At 33.4% G+C, this 21798-nt stretch overlaps 1 protein-coding gene across 1 annotated transcript in view; it reads left to right on the forward strand.

Moving 5' to 3' along the window:
• The window catches only part of LOC130893958 (uncharacterized), a 34040-nt gene that overhangs the window by 2003 nt on the left and 10239 nt on the right, over positions 1 to 21798 (forward strand). The window contains exons 2-5 of the mRNA XM_057800417.1: positions 13561 to 13975; positions 16763 to 16923; positions 19013 to 19145; positions 21133 to 21361. Of these exons, the coding sequence (XP_057656400.1) occupies positions 13701 to 13975; positions 16763 to 16923; positions 19013 to 19145; positions 21133 to 21361 (798 nt within the window). The 5' untranslated portion in view covers positions 13561 to 13700. The remainder of the gene's footprint in view (positions 1 to 13560; positions 13976 to 16762; positions 16924 to 19012; positions 19146 to 21132; positions 21362 to 21798) is intronic.

The raw sequence follows: 21798 nt of genomic DNA on the forward strand, positions 1-21798 counted from the left end.
CTCAGTAAAGCGGTATTTCTACGCCTTTCAATCTCACAATTTCTTTAACTACACTCACAACAAATATCAAAGATATAACATCATTCAATAAGTCGTGTGACTGACGTACAGGTGGCACTGCCATTGACAAATCCATATGAAGTACCAGCTTTCAAAAGATTAGGTGTCAAATATCGATTAGACAGAAAAAACTTACTGTCATTTAAATGAAACTACTTTTGTTATTTTTAAAACAATTGATTCTAAACAATTTCGTGTGTTAATTTATCATTGCTTCTCGATAAAAAAATACTTTACAAGTTCATTAATGGCTTCAAAAGTGTTATCCGAACTCTGCTCCATCGGAAACAACCATTCGTTTTTGTTTGCTGAATATAAACGTGGTCCTACAGACACCGATGATGGTGAACATTTTAGTCGTCCAATGGAAGTTGTTCATCGACTCTTTCTCATTAGGTTATTAAGGAATAGCATTTCATACAGTTGTAGCTTTTTTTTATCATCAACGATAATCTCTAGGCTGTTTGTGTCCACGCTGTCTTATTATGGTATTTTATTTGTAGACAAAGCCGTAAATAAAATAAAAAAAAATAATCCAAATAATAGCGAAAGAAACATCGATGAATATAGGGATAGATCACTAGTATAATATTCTTCTATAGGTGCTATCTTAATTCTGAATGTTGTAAATCATCAACGTAATTTGAATTTTGATTATCACTGCTTTAATTAATTGATTGTTATGATAATTATAATCGATTACGTAAACCTATGTCATTCTACCCTTCAGGGTGTGAGGCGTATGGGGAGTTGAGCTAAGATTTAGTTTCACTTCTTCACACTATTCTTCATTATTTTCAACTCCATCACTTTTCGTCTAATTCCATTCCATTAATGCTTTTTTTCTTCTATTTTTCCCTTAACTTCCCTATTATATGTTACTCTTGATCTGCTGCTATTTTCTGCTATTGCTACGTAAGTTTTGAGACAAGTGAAAACAAATATTTATAATTGAGTACTTGGCTTCATTGTTTTAAAAAAAGATCAATAATCTTTTGCATGTGTTTGATACAATTCCGTTTGAGGTTCCTCCAAAACAGTGATTTGAACGTTGACCTGGAATTTATTTTTCGATCTATGAAAATGAAAAAAAAAATCATTGGGTGGAAAACAAGGACTGTACGGCGGATGAGCCATCAAATCGATGTTTTGACTGAGAATCCGCATGGTCGTGGTGCAGAATGATTCGTGTACTGCGATTGGTTGCCCCGATTTTTTCAAACACTTCTGGCAAACAAATGTTGTTGAACTGATCGTTTTACGTTGCTCTAATTGAAAGGTGGCGACATGTCAAATTATTTCTGAAAAATAGGCGACTATTTTCTTCGAAGTTGTTAGTTTGCAAAAAATTTTTGTTAGATTTGGCTCCTCGATTGTTGCTTAGTAATAATGTTGCGTTGGGCTACAGACACTGATAAATCCTTCTCTCTCTCTCTCTCGGCTGCGCTTTCTAACAGTCTAATATCCAGTGCAAAAATTTTTCCGCATTTATTCAAAACTTCAGGTTCATATTTGAACCACCTTCGTATATGAATGAGAAAAAAGAAGAAGTTTCATGTTAAATCATAGTATATAGAACATGCTGATGAAAACCTAGTTCATATGTATATGATTGTTATGGTTAGTAAAAGGCCTTTGTGAAAATATTGAGTTTTTGGGATATTTTTCAAGATGATTAATAGAATTAAGAATTTTCATTCACTGTTTTTGGTACTTTCGAACAATTCCATAACCAATTAAATATTCTAAGTTGCATCTAATGTTCTTCGTGCTCTAGCTACAAAAGAAAGTTATAGAACCTCCAGTGGGAGGTCGCGAACCTTTCTAATCTTGTACTCTATATTTTCGGCGATACAATTGAAAATGTACTATTCTTGCTAGAAATTAATCTATATCTGGAATAGTTTTATCTAAACACTTCTTTCAATAAAATTATCAAGTTCACTTTTTCAGCTCAACTATATTCATGAAATTTTCTCGCTGTAATTTTTTAAATTTTTTATTTCTGTTTGTCATATTCATTTCGTATCAAGAACGTCCCTCTTCTTGATACTTAGTTTGAATTATATTATAATTCTAACTTTATTGAAAAATATTGTAAACTGCACTAACATAACTTTTAATATACATTGAAATGTCTACACCATTTTGTTTTCTCAAATTTAATATGACAATTCCTTGAAGTTATTAAAAGTTTTGAACTCACACTGTGCGAAATGCGAGTTGTTAAAAGTTTCCAAGTAAAGTTTTCATCGTTTCTGTTGAAGGTCTTTAGCATTTAATATAAAATCTAGAAGTATCTGTAACGGTTGAGGTATAAGCGATTCCAGCTTTTGGTATCATACTTTTAGAAAGTTATTTATACGCGCATCTCGAGGATATTCTCAGGAGATTGATTTTCAATATTACTGGACACGATTAATTTAACTCTCCTTGATTAGTACCACATTGTTTAACACTTTTGGGTTTGGTCTAACAATAAATAATTTTCAGGAATAGCTACTTTTACGAATATTCCATTTATTTATGTTCTAAAGTTTGAACATTATATCAAAAAGTCACCAAAAACAAATCGATTTTTATTCCAATTTACTATTCATTTTAGCTAGTATCCGGGGACGTGCAAATAAAAATTTCTGTACAAAAAATAGAGCAAAATGATTTATTCTATAACAATATTCTTTATGTGATATAGGACGTCGTACGTATAAGGATCCATATTATAGGGAGATCAAAGTGAAGTTCTCGTTATTTAAGACACACTTTGCAGCTTGAGAATCTTTTCCCTCACCTTCGCAAGACACTTTGACGTCTATATAAAAATTTTCCGATAACTAATAGCAGATGTCCCATGGATTCTAACAAAATATAATCTTCGAACTTTTTTTTTCAAGCTTCCTTCATGTAAACGTCTTTCTGGCGATATATCAATGCTTCAATGTTTGCTAATTCATTTTTCTACTGATTACTTTTGATTCTTCTACCGTCAAAAGCAAACTGTTATAGAAAACGGTCATCAATTTGATTTTATCACATTTTATACCTTAAACTGGTCGTTTATTTATACGATAATATTGTAATTGAAGTTTTCAAATCTTCGAACACTGAATATCCTCCATTTTGGGTGGCTCGAAGCTCGTCAGAGACAGACAGATCTTAAGAGGCTGTAGATGAGTTCGAGCAAATACCAGCATTCAGCTCACTTATTGTGAGCCTGAGCTGAGATGGCCTTAATCAAATTGAGTGGAATATTTTTAATTGCTTTTGAGTTTAGAAAAAGAGATTACACAGAGCTTAACGATGAACATCATCCTTATTGTCGACAGACTTTATGACGTGTTTTTTTATTTTTTGTTTCAACTAATTTTCAAAATGTTACTTGCTAAAGACTGATCAAGTCTTCAGCGACTTCCTACCTCTTTTTCAGAGGTTTGTATCCTCCACCATTTGATTCAAATATTGGTATTTTCTGTATACTCATTCACCCAGAGCAGGTCCTCCTCTCTGACAAAATCCAACACCTATAGTTTCATCTATATATACAGGGAGCATATATTATTATTTTCTTTGTTGATTGATCTTCGTGTTTTGATTTTTGGTGAGCAATTCATACAGATATGTGAAATCTCTATCTAAATCATCGTCTGCTATTTTGACGTTCTAGAAAATTATATTCATATGAACCAGTGTCAATATTGTAGTTTTTTCTATGTTGATTATAGACCAGCATCTTCAGACTCATCGTTTACCACAAACATTCATACGATGTCTCATTATTAGGACCATTCAAAAAGTAAAGGGTTGTTGTACAAGATATATGGCAACGCAACAACTCAAGTTTCACTCAATATTCCCTCCTTGTATTTTTGATAGTAATCACATCTCAGATAATGTCACCATTAGGTAGTCTGGTGTTCAAATCATTTCCGTAGGTTGTCAATATATTTTTATCCATTTTAGGAATGGTTATCTTTGAATTTTTATTTCATCTACCTAACCAGGAGGAATTGTCTCTTGGAATTCTTCTTTCATATTCCTTTGTACACATTCTTATTCAGTTCATTTATCTTGTCAATTGTGTCCCCACAGTACTCGCCAAACCATATATTTTTTGATACCTCTTTCTGTAGCATTTTCCTAATATTTTGCAGCTTGATCTATTTTCTCATGTTTCTGCTCTCTTTAGCTCTCTAAGTTCTAGTTCCCACTTCACAAAATCATTATATCTCTGGAGCTTTTACTTTTTCTAAATTTAGATGCCTCGCCATAGAGCTGCAAATTTGGTAACTATACAAAGTGCTCCAGTCATTCACTCACCCCCAATTTAATTGAATCGAGTATACCTTCTTTTGACACAGAATCTTCCTTCATACCCGATTTCGTGATAATTTGAAAAAACTATTGGATATTGGATACTAAACAAAAAAGTTTCAAGCACAGACTATATGAATCAGTTGATAAATAGACAAGCTTATTGGCAACAGGTTTTTGACTACCAGATTAGAAGAAATAAATTTTCCAATTACTATTACCAACTATCGGTTATTGTAGGATTTTCCAATGTGTTTGTGATTACAGAAAGGAAAATATCTCACTGTATATGAAAAACTGTAACTGGAAGGTCGTAATGCCAAACGATCCCTTCTCGCTCACGGCTATCAATCAAAGGACCAGCGTACAACGCCATTAGAGATTCAGTTGTATGATAATTGAATAATTAATTAATAAATCGATTTTACAACAATGCAGATATATAAGATGAGACTGGACTACATGTCCAACCATTATGTTTAAATTGGATGAATACCAGTATACAATTTCATATCTACATACTGGACTATGAGTTTTTTTATGTTCAGATATAAACAAACAGTATAAGAACTGAAAATAATGGTGGATTTATACGATTTTTACCTTTTGAGAACAATAAATTTTCTTCAGTGTGAAGAAATATCCGTGCACTATGCACTCAGTCAGTTTAAGAACAATATAAAATCTGTTCTCTTATAAGGGGCCGAAATATAACAAATACATGTACTACACATATTCACCGATATCTTTGAGTTGAATGTAAAATTTTTTGGCCAAAAATCTGAGACATAACTGAAGAACAGAAAATAGACTTAACGATGAGGAATCGAAAATGGAAATGGATAGCAGCAAACATAACCAGACAATCAATTAATTGTAATACAACTAGCAGAAGAAAAAAGGTAGACATACATCTAGGTACATGGAAAAAAGCTACAGAAATAGCCCGAAATAGAAAAAGATGGAGAGCCGTCGTTAACAAATTTGGACGGAACCCATAGAAAGACTCATGAGGATAACGGCATTTTATCATAGCTGCTGATACACTGACAGGTATCCTAGTTCTACTAGGAGGAATTTGAAAATGATGACGATGATAAAGAGAAGTTTCGGATATTTACATTTTTTTGGATAGCTTCTTAATTCAAAAATTGTAAGAAGTTCACATTCATTCCAATAAACAATTACCAAATATCTAGTGGATAAAATTATTCACTAAATACAAGGTGATTGATTGGTGTCCTTCCTTTGTCTTTTGAAATATCAATTTGAAAATTTGAGGGATTATCGCCAACATCAGTTTCCACATTTTAGAAGTATGAAAACTCTCACAGGGTGTCCCATGTCAATACGTGAAGTGTGGTGAGGATCATCCTGTAAATTATAAAGGGTGTGTTGTAGTAAAAGAAATGGAAAATCTTGAGTAAGTTACCAACTTCAATTTGATAGTAACAACTCCTTTTAACAGAAAGGGAACCAGACAGAGTATAGATAAAAACAACAAGCCGTTGAGTCAAGCAACGGCTGGAATTCCTGGAAATAATGAAATACAAAAACCAAAGTCACAGTAAATGACTAATCTAGAACAAGCACTGCGGCAGATACTAGGAAAACGGATTACAATAGAGAAAAGCATAAGTGATCTAGAGGGGATCAATAGCAAAGCAAAAAAATATTTAAAGAATAATGGAATGTCAACTAACTGATGATACAACATCAGGAAGAGTTGCAAGCATTGGACATCTATTCAATTTCTGAGATATATTTTACCACACAAGCGTATACAAAATTAAGATATGGAAGATATCATACCATCCATCCTGAAAATGTAGCTAATGGTGGGAATGCTATAATAATTAGATAAAATCTCCTGCATCAGGTAGAGATAGAATTTAAAACTGATAAAAATCAAACAAAATCCGAAATTATCAATATCAAAAACCAAAAGTTTCTGAAAAGTGGAGGAAAATAATTTTTATGTGCGAAGATGTGTATAAAAAGGCAAGTCTACCTACTGGTCTACTGACCTATACAAATTCATGATTTGAAAGGCAGGTACTTATTGAATCATGTGCAAATTGACGAAGGGTAAAGCAGGAACTCCGATCATTCAATAATTGTTGTTAGTAAAATGAATAAAGAAAAATAGAACAGACTAGAATTGATAAATAAACTAACAGACTGTCATAGTTTTAAGATGCAGAGATCGAAGCAATTAGACTCCAAGCAATTATATACTCCAGGCGTCTTCTCCTAGTTCCTCTAAATGATAGAAATTAGGTTTGAGGATTTTAGTTTTTTATATAATACATTCAATTCTCACTCAAGGCGGACAAAATCAAAATGCTTTGAATAAACTAATTTCAGTTTAGCAGATTGTCAGGAAAACACTTCTCCGAATTTTGATTGTTCCACAAGTTGTAAGGAATTTAATGTTTTTAGATCTTGGAACTTGTCGAACAATCTATTACCTCAAAAAATAATTTTCGATATGAGACTTTTAATTCATTGTCATCGTGGTTCTTACTAACTAACGAACTAAAATCTCGACTTTTCTATTTATTTTTATTTATTAAATCATGGTACATTTATAGGAGAAAGACATTTACATTTGCCTGAATTCGAATTACTTTAATTTATGGAAAATATTTTGAATACAATGATACGGAACGTCGTACTTCACGTCATAAAGCAAGAGCTTATCGATATTTTTCCCAACGGATGTAATGGTACTTATATAGTTTGCCATATATACACTCATCAAATTATTTTTAATTGCTTTATCTGGATGACTTGATGACGACAAATAGACAGTATGTTATACTAGATATTCACAAAAACGCTTGCATAGAACTTATAGTGAATCATTTCAAAAATTGCCATAACGTTTTGTTATCAATCCAAAAATTTCGTTATCAAAATTGTAATTACTTCATGAGAGTCTAACTTTTTAGTTATAAAAAATACGTGAAGTGTGATATCGTTTCATTTCAAATAGAATAAGAAGCAATATTTGAAGACAATATACTATGAATAGTTGAGTATGGCTTTCAAATTTTTCATGTTATGAAGAAGTTTTTTTGTGCAGTTGTACTAATGTTACTTCTATATTTTTTTGTTTTATATAATATACTAAGTCAATTGATGAATGAAAAAAAAGCTTTAGTTACATGAAGAAAATTCTAAAAGGACATTTTTATAAAACGCAATTGTATTAAATATCGTAAACACTTCATCAGCATTTATTTTATTATAAATATGAATTATTATAAACAACTTGGCAATGTTTATAGTTAATTCGCTTGAGAGATTAATTGTAACTATTCAATATTGTAATTTTGGTATCAAATAAATTTTTTAAAATTAAAATTTGATTACCGAAAAATATAATTCTTTTGAATTTGATTCATGGTCTTTATACCGAGAGGAAACAAATTTAATTCAGATGATTGAAATGTATTTGCAAACTATAGAACCACAAAGTAAATTCAACTCACATTAGACAACTCTGTTAAACTGCTATAAATATGTGAGGGGAAAATAGGGATATGAGATTCGATGCCGATCAGAAGACGAACACAATGGTTGTGTATTCAATTCAGTTTACATCGAAATGTGGGAACTGATAAATCTCCGGTAAAGAGAACATACACGATTAAAATTTTACGTGAATTCACATATTAATACATATGAATATAAATTTCTTTAATTTCTTAGACCTTTTGATATGTTCATTCTTCCAAAGGTTCTTGATTTTAGGTCTTTTCTGATTGAAAGTTAGTTTCTTGTATAATTTTTCTAAAGATAGATAAAAATTTGACGTTTCAACTTCTTTTAGTCTTTATCAAAATTTTAAATCCGGAGAGACCTACATCAAGAACATTTAGAAGCATAAACATGAATATTCATATTAACTTGGTCAACTAACTACAGGGTTTCTTGGAAACAAAGATTAAAGATCTGATTGAGAATAAATAAATAAAGTACAATTTTTTAGAACGCTACGTTACGTTTTCTGGGGAAATCTAATATTTAGAATCCAACCTACAAAAAGATGGATGAAATCATAAAAAAGGTACAGCTAAGAAGTGAAGGTTACGTAATGGACGAAAGAGAAATAAAAATCCTGTGCTATGTCAAAATATGTGCTGAAAATGGAGATTAAGATTATTAAATATCTTCAATCTGACAGGAAAACATTATAATATGAAAATCTTGTAGTACCTTAGAGTTGACTTAACCACTTATGGAGACGTGGAAAACGATATAAGAGGACAAGTAGTTAGAGCAAATAAGATCGCGGGATGTCTTCAGAACGTAGTATGGCGAAACAAGAAACGAAGGAACGAATTTACATAGCGACAATTAGATCTATTTATCAGAAACAAGATTAAAAACATAAAAAACGAGAAAACTCTTAGAGACCACAGAAATAAAAACTCATGGACGAATCTCGGGAAAAATTTGATTAGATTTTGAATGAAAAAAAAAGTCAATCATGATTAGTTCTCTCTCAATTGAGATATACATTTTTCGGAAGTGAGAAAACCCATGTCAGAATAAAAAATTATAGTCACATCAAACCTCGCTTGGATAGTATCACGAAAACAACATTAATTCAACATATATAATACTTAGGGTAGTTAGATGCCTTTTAAGATAATAAATATCTTAATAGGAACAGAATAGCTACCTCTAGCTATCACATTTTGCCAGTTCAAAGTTAACAAAATATCGAGTTTCTTTTTTCTTACATCGCCTTATCAGTTGCGAACGTTGGCTAACACCAATGATATTTTCATCTTGCTTACTATGTTTCTAAGCATATCAAGAGATGACACTCCAAACTATTGGGGTAGATTGTGGATACCGTTTTCTCCCTGGTCCTCGCTTACTATCTTCTTCGCTTTGGATAATCACCTCCGTTTTTTTAACTGCGAAGACGACTTCTCTTTCCCTAGACTCTAAATAACTTCCATGTTGGTGATATGCTCCGTCTAGGATATTCTAAAAATACGCCGATTTATCCACATTTAGACAGATTTAAAAGTAACCTAGGCTGTGGTCCAAACCTCCTACACTATAGAACAAAACAGAAAACATGCAGCAGCCCACTAGTCTCAATTTTAGTTTTAAATAAATATGTTGTTGAACGCAGTTAGATCTCTTTCGATCCGTGATCATATTTCTGATGCCTGGTCCCATTTCTAGTCCACTATGATTCCGAGATATGGATACGTTTCTACCGGATCTATGTCTTGAGCGTTTATCATTAGAAACAAAATTCCATATTATTCAATTGCTGAGTATGATTTTTGCATAAAATTTTATAGCTCTTCATTGCTATTAACTAAAATTCTAGTGTCGTCGGCATACCTAGTGTTGTTGATTGGTTCTCCTTTGATTTTGATGCCATCTGATAGTTCTGTCAGTCCTTAACTAAATATTTTTTCGGAGTTTCATATTAGAGATAATACGGATTTGCGTCATTGTCAGTATTTCTAAGAACCTGTATAATTTTTCGAGTTTGACGTTATCGAAATCCTGGGAGAAATCGATAAAGCGCAGACGTACGTCTTTGTTTATAACTCTGCATGTTTGGATGAGAGCCTGAGGCTGCGGTTCAGAGATGTATGCTTCACATGTTGCGTATATTCGATTTCGTATGATTTTGGTAAAAAACCTTCGTTACTTCCAAATTCAATATTCAAATTGACGTTCGATCATCAAGCCTCCAATAGAGTAGTACAGATATTCATTGTTTGATACTATGCAAATAGTGAGATAAACAATAATAGAGACGAACTCTAAATATGTATTATTTGTTTCGTAGTATTTACGCTTCAAAAAAACCGTCTTCCGATCCTATGTGTTGGATAATGAAACATTACTTCTATTAATAAAAGTATTTTTTGGTTTAGTGGAGCGTCCTTCTAATTGAACTGCTATGGGAGTTGTGAGTTCTAATTGTATTCTCAATATGTCCTGCGTTAATCCAGGTCACATCTAAATTATAAATCTTCTGTTTTCTGCCTTCAAATTCATAAACTGTTTCTTAAGGATGAATATTGTAGTCTTAAAATTTAATTCTTCTACCAACTAGTACAAAAAGTACGAAAAATTCTTGATACAATTTTGTATAGCGCGGCTATTTCATTGAAAAACACTGTGTACGATACTCGTTACTGTAGTTTTTATTTCCTTAGAAATGAGCCATTTGCGATCAGAACTCACTTTTACGGAGTGATTCGTTGAGTTTATACAAATAAGAAGCTGTGAAAATTGCAAGGAGGACAATTAATTCTTATCACAATTTTGTGTGGTATTGCAATTTCATTAAACAAACAGTATGATGCTCCTCACTGAAGATTGTATGTCTTCAGAAATATTTTGCGACCAGTACTAACTTTTGAAGAACTAAAACTGTGTGTATAATTTTCTTGACAGACCTTTGCTTTTTCGCCATAATGCGTATTGTATGTCTTGGTGAATCTTCTTCAATCCAAACACTCTCCTAGCTCCAGCTCTCCTATCGGGTAGAAGTGTCATAAAATGATAAGCACACTCTATCACGTGTTACTATTATATAATAAAGAATACGATGTCCGCTATTATTTAATAGTGACTGCAGCCAGTTTTCAGGAAACTTTTCTTTATCATAGATGGTTTTAAAAGAGGGTGATTAAAATATCAAGAAACTGATTTTGCGTTTCGCACACTGATTTCCATATTTCATCCTGAATGTTGTCAGGACCTGAGTTTTTGTCGTGTTTTAAGGACCTTACGGCTGTTTCTAGCTCAGATATTGAAATTGAAGGCACATCGTCGTGTGTGTATTTACTTGTACGTTAATCATCAACAAGTTGTTATGCGGAAGTCTTCCACATCTTTATAAGCTTTGAGCTTTCGAGTATAAGGATTCCATCGGCGTACAACAAGACGCGCTGGACTTTTAACAGTGTAAACACTTTAAATAACATATTCGCCATCTCACTCCACGCATATTGATTTATTTCTAATACACATATGCAATGAAATGCAATGCGGATCAATGTAATAGCATTTGTGCTTTGAATGGGAAAATTATATTTTTCTACTTTATTGCGCATCATACGTTCCAATAGTTCTAAAAAAAATTGAGTTATGGGAAAAAATGTAACTCAATTTCGTATATTCATTGGTATTTTGTGTGAAATATGTAAAAATTCACAAAGAAAATTATCATCATACTAATCAACATTTTTAATCGTTTTCTCATGCATTGAAAAATATCCGCCATTGTTAAAAAGCTGTGCTGGAAAGCTTACCACTAAACATACGAATCTGCTAATCCCACTCTCCTTAGAAAGTCCAGCTGCTGGAGATCTTCGTCTCTATTTCAATCGGTCCCAGGTGCAGTGTTCTGCAGATTCGCAGTGTTTCACATGAATGTAGATAGAGGATTCGTAACAAAATCATCACTTTCTTATAATGATTGACGACTTACCCTCCAAAATAGCCCTTACCCTCCAAAGCGTCTATGAATGCGATAACGTCGTAGCCATATACACAAAGGATGTACCAGTGACTGTTTCGCAATGCATATTTATTCGTTTCTTGGTCAAATTTATGGAAAAGTACATGATAATTTCGGATATTGAAGCCTCTACTAGACTGAAGTGTATGAATGGTATTCCGCTTCCCAGAAATACAGAGAAGTGGTGGCAGACTTGCTACATGAGACTTACACAAGTGGTAACGACGAAAAATTCGTTATCTGCGTACGTGTTATTGAGCAAGTAATTCATGAACGGCTCTGTTACCGCAAAATCTGAGCCAGTTGGGTGCCACTTCTAAATTTTGAACAGAAATTCACACGCGTCTCCAGCAGCAGTATGAGGAAAAAGGAGAAAATTTATTGGACCGCATATTCACCATAGACGAAATTTGGGTATTCCGGAGAGTAAAGGCCCGTTTATGGAATGGAGGAAGAAGACGAAGGCGCGCCTGGTGAAGCAAAATTACATTGCGAGAAAGGTGTCGTATACAGGTTGCGACATAGCTAAAAGACAACGCCAGACCGCATACCGCTCGGCTCACGATGAGAAATACGTTAAACGAATAAGTTTGGGGAGCACTGCTCACAGTACTGATTTGTCGCCATATGACTTATTTGGTTCATTGGAAGAGGCACTTGGCTGACTGCGAGTCTAATGCAATGCGCAGGTAGAATCCTTCCTGCACGAATTGCTATGTGATTTTTACAAAAAAGGGATACTAAAGCTTCCTGACAGATGAGAAAAGTGTGTTGATTGTGATTGGAATCATTTCTCTATCATAGATGGTGTTTAGAAATACGGTCCAACCTGAATATAACAAATCGGAGGGGAACAAGAAAATATTCGTTGTATCGAATAATTCGTTGAACTGAGGTTTGATATGTTGATGTTAGGTTGGTATAAAATTCGTTATAAAGAGGTAAAAAGTAGTTTTATCAACCTCAATATCGAGTTATCACATCCAAAGCGCAATCCAATTTCGTGATGGATTTGACTATCTATAAACTGATTTTCTGTTTCACACATTAATTTCAATAATTCACCCTGTATGTTGTCAGGATCCGGTTTTTTGTTTTACTTCAAGGACCTCATAGCTGCCTTTACCTTGGCTCTTAGAATTGGAGGCCCAAATAAGTTATCATGTGTATTCACTTGAACATTCATCTTCAATAAGTTATTCAGTGGAAGTCTTCCACATCTTTATATGCTGTGAGCTTTCGGGTAATAGTCCAATTGGTTTCTTCTTAGATGTAAATTCTGTAGCCTTCTTATGGATGTTCGTATCGTATATATTTAGCTAGTCGATCCAAAAGCAAAAAAATGGTTGGTTTTCAGCCCATATAGCACCGATTTGTGTCCAATATTCAATATTTCAAACAATCACTGAGGATGCTTTTACCAGTTGTTCTTAAAATTTTTAAGTATTATGAAAAAAAAAATATAGCTTATGTTATTCTAAATATTTGTTTTCAATAAAAATAAATTCTACAAAAAGATTTCTAAAGCCCATGCTTTTAATTATGACTCATCGAAAATTTTATTTGAAAAATAACTCAAACTATGAATGAGATTCGCCTCTTTTGAGTGTAAGAAAGATTTGTCATAAAATTATTCGAAATTTTTATTTACTGATGGAAATTCTTTTTTCTAGCCAAAGAAAAAAAATGAATTCACCAATCCTTATATTCCAAACGACGTAGAAAACCAAAAACAGGAATGCTTTAAATTTCAAATCTAACTTCTTAAACTCTGGACGAGAGGAAGACAAACAAATAAAAAGAGTCGATAGAAATGCCTCAAACAAAACTCATCCCATCGATTGTTTTAACTCTCACGAGCTGCACAGTTTTTTGTTCTCCGTTAGATACGACTGAAAGTACGCAGAGAGAAGTGAGTATCGAGGAGCATGCTACCTCTTGTGGAATAGTTTTCCGAGGTAACACTTTTCTACGAGAGAATGACTTCTTAAGAAGTTCCAGCGAAGAGCAAATGATGACCTACTTTCGCGTTGTAAATACTTATAAGGGAGCGGATGCTATCGACGATTTGATTGCGAATAATATGGGGTAAGCCGTTTTTTAATCTGATACCGAAAATTAATATTACCAGGTTGCTAGATTCAATCATATAATGAAATATAACATTAATTTATACCAGATCTGTAGCTGGATCTACAATAACTTGTTGCCTAATGCAAACATTGTTTTATCTTCATCACATATAGAGTTTTTTTTATCATTTTTTGAATACCTATTGATGAGCGAGATGAATTCATTTTATTCCAGTCTATCTACCTTCAATATTTTAAAAACACTAAATTCGTGACTCGAGTTTTTGTTTCTAGCATCTATAGTTAATATAATAAAGACTTTTGTACGAATATGGCCATTGGAAGATAAACGGATGGCTCTAAAACAGCAGAAAGAATTGCAATAGGAGAGTACGGGCGTAGAACCAAACACTTTTTGAGATAATACACCATACCTAGTATTTTTTAAGCAATTGGAAATGTGTTCAGTTCAATCTACAAAAGGAATTATCGCAAACTGAAGATCATTATCCTGTCTGATAGTCAAGCAGCTATTAGAGCTCTAAACTCCAATATCATAAAATCCAAATTAGTTTTGAAATGCTTGGGGAGAAGACAAAGCTGATGGGCTAAAGTAGTGACACAAAAACCCTTCACAGGACCTTCTGTAGTACCAGCCATAGAACAATATAGAAACTCTAGGAAAAAATGATAGATGGGGATAGAACCAATTATTGGAAAAATCTACAGGGGTTGAGACAGGCAAAGAGTATCTTGGGAACCTCTAGCCAGAGAGGATCAGATGAATGTATCAGTTTAAGTAAGAGGTAACCTACGAATACTCAAAGGAGTCTTGTCGGGTCACCGTCACCACTATGCAGACTTGAAGACGATAGACTTAGCAGATAATGCAGCGTGTGAATCTTGTTACGCAGAGAACGAAACCTCTATCCACATTCTCTCAAAGTGTAAGACATTCGGAGCTTTTTGAGAGGAGTGGGATTATTAGATCAGCTGTAAACACTAGGTTCCTCAGTATCGTAGCAAAATAGGAGGACACAATAGATCTTTGAGGTCGTTGTATAAATACATGGTATATGCCAACAGTTGTCGCCAATTCACCCGAATGTACATGAATTGATGTTATTCTACCTAAATCGACGTCAATAAATATTAAAAGAGATCAATACACATGAAATAACAATCGGCTTCAATAGACAGTAGATGTAAATTCGTCTCAAAATACATCAGAAAACATCAGTCTACATGAAATGACAATAGATATTAATCGCCTTCGATGGATTGTTAATCGACAAGATCTGACAAAAGTAGACGCCAATTCACCGAAATATATATGAAGTGATGTGAATCGACCTCAAGAGACATCAGTCAACATGAAGTAACAATCGACCTCAATCGACTTACCCATATATAAATACTAACTTCGTCGGCTTCTTCTAGCGCATGACAAATTGAGTCTTCACAATTTTAGATCTAGTCAAGAGTCTAGTGAAATCATTTACCTTGGCAAAAAGATTGGTCTTTGATTTGGGACAAAAACATGTAAAATTTACGATGAGCAAATGCGTAAAATAAATAATTTCACTCAAAAATAATATAATTCTATCGATATTCACACAACTAAAATAAGTCAGTGTAATTCGTGAGACAGATAACAGAAGATGATTATCAGCCTTCTCTGGATGCGAAGCTATTGGATAAGTGATATATTTAGTTGGGGTCTTCGCCTTATTATTCGGTTCATTTCACTGAGTGTTTGACTCCCTCCCCTGTGTTCAAAGTATCTGCATTAGTTTCATCATAAGCTTTGTTTTACATTGGCAGTCTTTGTTAGAAATATTAGTCTGTAATTTCGAAATAAACACGATAAAATTAAAAATTAAAGGTGACTGACAATTTTGAAGTTCGAAATAACTTGATTGTAAACTTAATTTTGCGAAATTCTTGAGCGGGGCTTCTCTTTAGAAAGAGTGTTATTGGTAAAATAACCTTTCATGGCCTAAAAAATCGATCTTTCTAGGGTATCAATCTCTAAATACCAGACAATTCGATTTATCCAGAAATTCAAAAACAAAAAAATAGTTTTTCTAAAATGTTAAAGTCAAATATTATTGAGTGTGGGACGAACATTTATACAAAATTTATGCCTGGAATAGCAAATAGAAAAATCAATGAAGGAGTCTCAGAGATCTTCAGTTTTTGTTTATAAGGACGCTAAAGGAATCCATGATCCAGAACATAGGGTTCTGACAAATTTCTCAGAAAAATCTGTTACTTACAAATTTATATTTATATCAGACAGGGACGGCTTCAAGGCTCATGAGAGTAGGTGATTCTGTAATAAAATTATGGAACTTATAATTTAGTTGGGATATTTTTTCATTGCATTATTTAGAAAGTAATGACCCTATTATGTACACCGTATATATATAGGCGTCGATTATTTACAATGGAAACAATGTTGACTTGATACAACGTGATATTTGAAAATTTCAATTTGTTTTTATAGATTGGAGTAGAGGGAATAATTTATTAATAGTCGCTTAACTTATAATTCATATAAATTCGTTATAAAAACCTTTATTATTGACTCATCAAAAAAAGAGAGTTAAACCTCGATCAAATTTTAATAACATCTCTGGAATAAAAGCAATCATAAATTTTTTGTAGAATCACATTTCTAAAATAAAAAAATAATTTCTATGAATATATCATCTCTTTTAGATCGCTGTTAGGCATAAAATAAATTTTCATGTAAGCTTTTCTTCATGACGTTATCAAAAAGTAATTTTCTCGATTCTAGCTGTATAAATGTGACTCTACCGCGTTTGGATAACTACAAAAGCAACCTTAAGATTCCAAAAGAGTATATAATTTTCTGTAATTTGGAAAATGGAGAGGTGAACGCTGTCGCTATAGTGGAATGGACAGAAAATAATGATCTTCGAGTTTGGAGTGCCTTGGGTAAGAATAAATCATTTATTAGTTTGTCGTCCACATATAAAGCAAAAATAAATTAATTTCTTTTTAATATAAGACTATTTTGAGTGTAAATTTTCTATGGATCGTATGATTGGCAAAAGCTCGTTGTTTTCAATAGAAGTTCTGGGAATTGACAAAAAAATTGGCAAAAAATTTGGGAGTAACCAAGTGAAATATTGCTCTCATAGGTAAAAAATTTGAGTTATAGGCCTTCAAAGCTGCTGAATCAGTATTTATTTTTAAGTATATTTTCCAAAATATACATTTAAACAATATGAATTTTGAATGGATGATTTGGTATGTTCATGTAGTGGATTTGACGGAATGAATAATTCTACACTTTGAAGACCAGGGGGGCGGCTCATGCTCAATGGTTAACAATACAAACTTTTACAGGGAGAACACGAACAAGTTAAAGATGGGGGAAAGAATTTTTCTATTGACTTTTTAATAGAAACGTACTCTTCGTTTTTTTTTGGAAATCATGAAAAAACATAACAGAAGTGACCTAAAATTAAGACAATTTAGAAACATAAATATATTAGTGAATATAAGCAGCACATGTCTAGTATGTGGTCGATATATAGATTTCGTTTCAAGGGACTAAACTCCATGGAATAACTACACCAGATTTTGTAGAGGACAGACATCATATCCCATATATGTACTCACAGTGGCAACAGCAAATCATCAATACTTTGACTTGAGTCCTGTGCATATGCCTTTAAATGACAAACCTAATATTACCTAATATTCTTCATGTCCGCCAGTCTCCTAGTGCCACAGTTAACGATAAGTTGAACGTTGAAGAAATTGGTCTAGAAGCACTAATGGTGTAGAATTGGAGCAAATAACCAAAAGCGGCGATATTGAATATTCACCTCTTGATTCGCGAGGAAAATAAGAACTTAGCCTACCACTAAGAAGGCTATACAAACTTTTCTCCTCGTCATATAAAAGAAGTCTTCTTGATTGATAATATGCTTGGGTTCAACCCATACCAAAAAAAGCATATACAAACAGTTCTCGAAAACTACCGTCCAGTTGCTTCAGTCCCAGCCATTGCCACGGTCATGGAGAAATTCATTAAGCAGTTAAGTCTGTCAACATCACCAGCGACCATCAATACGGCTTTCGTAAACATATATCGACCTGGGATCACCTAGTATATGTCACCAATGTATGAACTGAAGCTATAGAGAAATATGAAAAATACTGAGCAATCGCACTGGAAATGTCGAAGGCATTTGACAGGGTTTGGCGTTTCAATCTTCTAAATAAATTAAGATCGTAAGGTTTGTTATCCATGGTTTTCCCCATGAATGCATCTTGCCATCGACTATCTTTTTCCAGTACATCAATGAACTACTCAACAAAATTGGAAACTCGATATAAAACTTCGCCGATAATAGCACACTGGTGCCGACGTTCTACTCAGCCGCCGTAGAAATAAAGTCTGCTAACTCCCAAGGCAGCAATACATCACCACTATCAATACTGTGGTGGAGTTAATCTGATTGAGTTTCTGAGATCTAGGTTGCTGCGCATAAAATATTAGTATAACTTGTTGGGTGTTGAGTTTGGGAGTAAAACATCCTAGCATAGTCAGGTAGTCGAATAAATTAAGGCAGCCTAATAAAAACTTGTCCTCTTTAAGACCAAAGGGCTATAAACTTCATAACATATTTGGAGTACTGCACGCACATTTGGAGCTCGGCTCCCAAGTTTACCAGAAACTTGAACAACTCAGAGAATAGAAGACAGGTCATTAGCCTGACTCTGTTTTATCGATACTACCACAGCAGATGCTCTAGCTTAATCCTACTCAAAGAGTATCTGCAAAAACTACCTGACAGGTAGCCATGGCCCATGATACAGAAGTTCAAGATCAATATCCATAAGCATCTCCGTACGCCAGGCACCTTTTTACGTGAAAAAATGTCATATTAATTAGTCTAACTTCCTCATTCTTCACACATTGCGGTATCATAAACAACACACCAAATTGAATAGAATGAATATGATCTTCTCCAGAAAGTTTATCATATTTTTCATGTGATAACTATTTTAGGTTGGAGTAGCTGGGGAGAATGGTTATCCTGTAGTGTCAGCTGTGGCGGAGGTATCCAACAAAGGTCGAGGCGTTGCAGAAGAAAAAATTGTCATGGATTTAATGTAGAACAACGTCATTGCAATATTTTCAGGTAGGCCTTACTATATACAAGAGTTGTCTGAAAATTTTCCGACCACAAATATGTCAGCATTTAACAATATAAATTGATGGTGTATTTTCGGAGATCTTCCATGGCATTTACAAGATCAGACTTCTAACTTGAGAGATTCTCATCAGACAAGGACGTAAACGTATATTTTGAGGAGATAGTCGGCAACTATTATGAGTCTTGGTCGATATGAAACAATCTATGAACAATACTAACTAATAAACAGAACTTAAAACAATCAATTTTAAATAGGCTTGCTCGAAATGATCCCGTCCTATACTGGAATCGAATAATATTTTTTTAATTTTGCCAGTGAAGAAAACCTTTTTCCTGAGGATACCAAATGTATTGAAATGGTGCACATTATACGAAATCCTAGGTCGATATAAAATTATTCGAAACGAACTGTAAGTTCAATTGGAAGTTTGCTTCTTTTTCTTTATTAGGTCGGAACATTTTCAAACAACTTTCAAATGTTTACTTGAATTAAATATTGTTATTAAGGACTAAATTGTGTTTTTCGTAAATTATGTACTATTGTGATTGTTCAACCATTATTTCACTCAAACGTATGCTATTCAATGTAAGTTTGAAAGCTTCCTCGCAGGTTTACTGATATAACAGAACATATTAATTAGGAAACTTGTCTCTCAACTTCCTTGACAAGAGATAAACTCACAGACCTACGTTCAAGCAGGGAAACGAACTTTATTGGGCCTTAAATTAGTAAAGACAATATTCAATATGTTCGAAAGTTTTCGATGCTCGAGTAAAACCAATTTTCATGGCATTTAACAAAATGTCATACTAGGCTAGTTATAACTCTACATTTGCCTAGTATTTTTGTGTGTAAATTTATAAAGAAACTGATCTAGTGTAATGATTAATATTGCAAGCTCAAATTTCAATAAAATCTCAAGGAAATATTTCAGTAGTTCAATTAAAGTAACAAATTCCGAGCATTGGACTAAAACGAACCCGTTCGAAAAGAGGAGTAGATCAGTAGAAGGTGATCCACGTGCCTTACCATTCCTGCATTGTGTGAAGAATTTTGACAAAGAATTTATCCACTACATATTACACACGAATTTGAACATAGAATAGTTGACACCAAAAGTTCTCACTAATAAGTAAAATCAAATACTGACAGTTTGATCTATGACACAAGACTGTGAACGAAGCTAAAAGTAGAAAAAAATGGATAAGGAGCCTTTACTAGAAGGTCTCGGCTAATGAAAATGCTGTCTCCTTTTTTCGATATCCCTGCTATCGTTAATCATGAATATATTCTTGCTGTTGCTGTTGACACAGCGAATGACAGTTCTTTCATAGACAACTTATCAGATAGTTTAGATCTTGGACCACAATAACGCAATGGTACATTCCGATAGATTGTGCAGAATCTCATTGTTTCCCCTTGCAACTTTTTCTATTTTTCAATATGAAGGTATACCTTAACACCTTCATAATGTTAACTGTGCTATTCTGCCACGAATAAACCCTTTTCCATCTACTTTGTCAAGATAAGAATCAACCCGAGTGGTTCTTTGCCTTCTCTTTAGCTCCTTTAGCTGTCCTGGATGTGTAACTACTTATGAATTATGGTATTAACGTGTTCTCTTTTGGGTTAAGAACTTACTTGATGTTTTTATGGAAACAAGTAGTTTATTATTAGTATTATAAAGAAAAATATATTCAAAGATATTAATTATATAATATATTCAACAGATTCTGCTCTAAATTGATTCAAATACGATGAGTTTTCGACGGATTTATTGAAAAATTAATTAAACATTAACTCACGTATAAAATAATGAGAATGTTCGAAATTTTCATTGTACTCCGAATAAAATCCCTCTCAATTATCTGAATTGAGTAAATGATCGGAAATGGGGATCGAGTCGTGGATCTATTTATTATCTCTCCATCTCCTTTCAGCCCATTTCTTAGTGTTGTTTGTTTGTTCCAGTTGCGAGAACATCATCAACCCGCTATCCAAGGATAGAAATGGCAGAGAAGGACATAAATCTTTTCACCCTCCTATGGAAAAATGGGAAAGGGTTCCCGACCGACTGTCTGCCTGGCGTTTACATCCAGATTCTTACATTTGGCTGCCCGCCAAGGAAATTTTTCAACAAAATGGAAATCAAGCTTTCCCGAAAGACTTTTCGGTTTTCCTCACCGTCAGGATAATTAATGTAAGCATTAGTATGTTACTAGGTTATACAACAAAAACATATTTGATGATTAGAAAATTTGATGTAACTCGTTAAGAGATAATGTCGTAAAAGGAGTATCAAGTGAGTATTATCATCAAAGCAGAAGGTGTATTGACTGCTCAATTTTCTACTACGCCATCGTGTTAAAAAATTCCTTTTTCAACTCCCCGACAGGCGACTCTTCCTCACAAAGTAGAATTCGGCCTCAGTTAAAGTCTGCAATTCTATACAATAAATTTTGAGCTTTTTTAAATCTATGTACGGCAGTACCGTATGAGAAAGTTATATAGAACGCAAAAGAACGTCAAGGGTTTTTCTAGAAGCTGAAAGGATATATAGCCAAATTCCAAAAAATTTCAAATAAATCTGACACATGTGAAAATTGTAGAAAAATAAATACCTATCTAAATATTCAA

This window comes from Diorhabda carinulata, chromosome 5 (assembly GCF_026250575.1).
Source record: "Diorhabda carinulata isolate Delta chromosome 5, icDioCari1.1, whole genome shotgun sequence".
Taxonomy (NCBI): Eukaryota; Metazoa; Arthropoda; class Insecta; order Coleoptera; family Chrysomelidae; genus Diorhabda; species Diorhabda carinulata.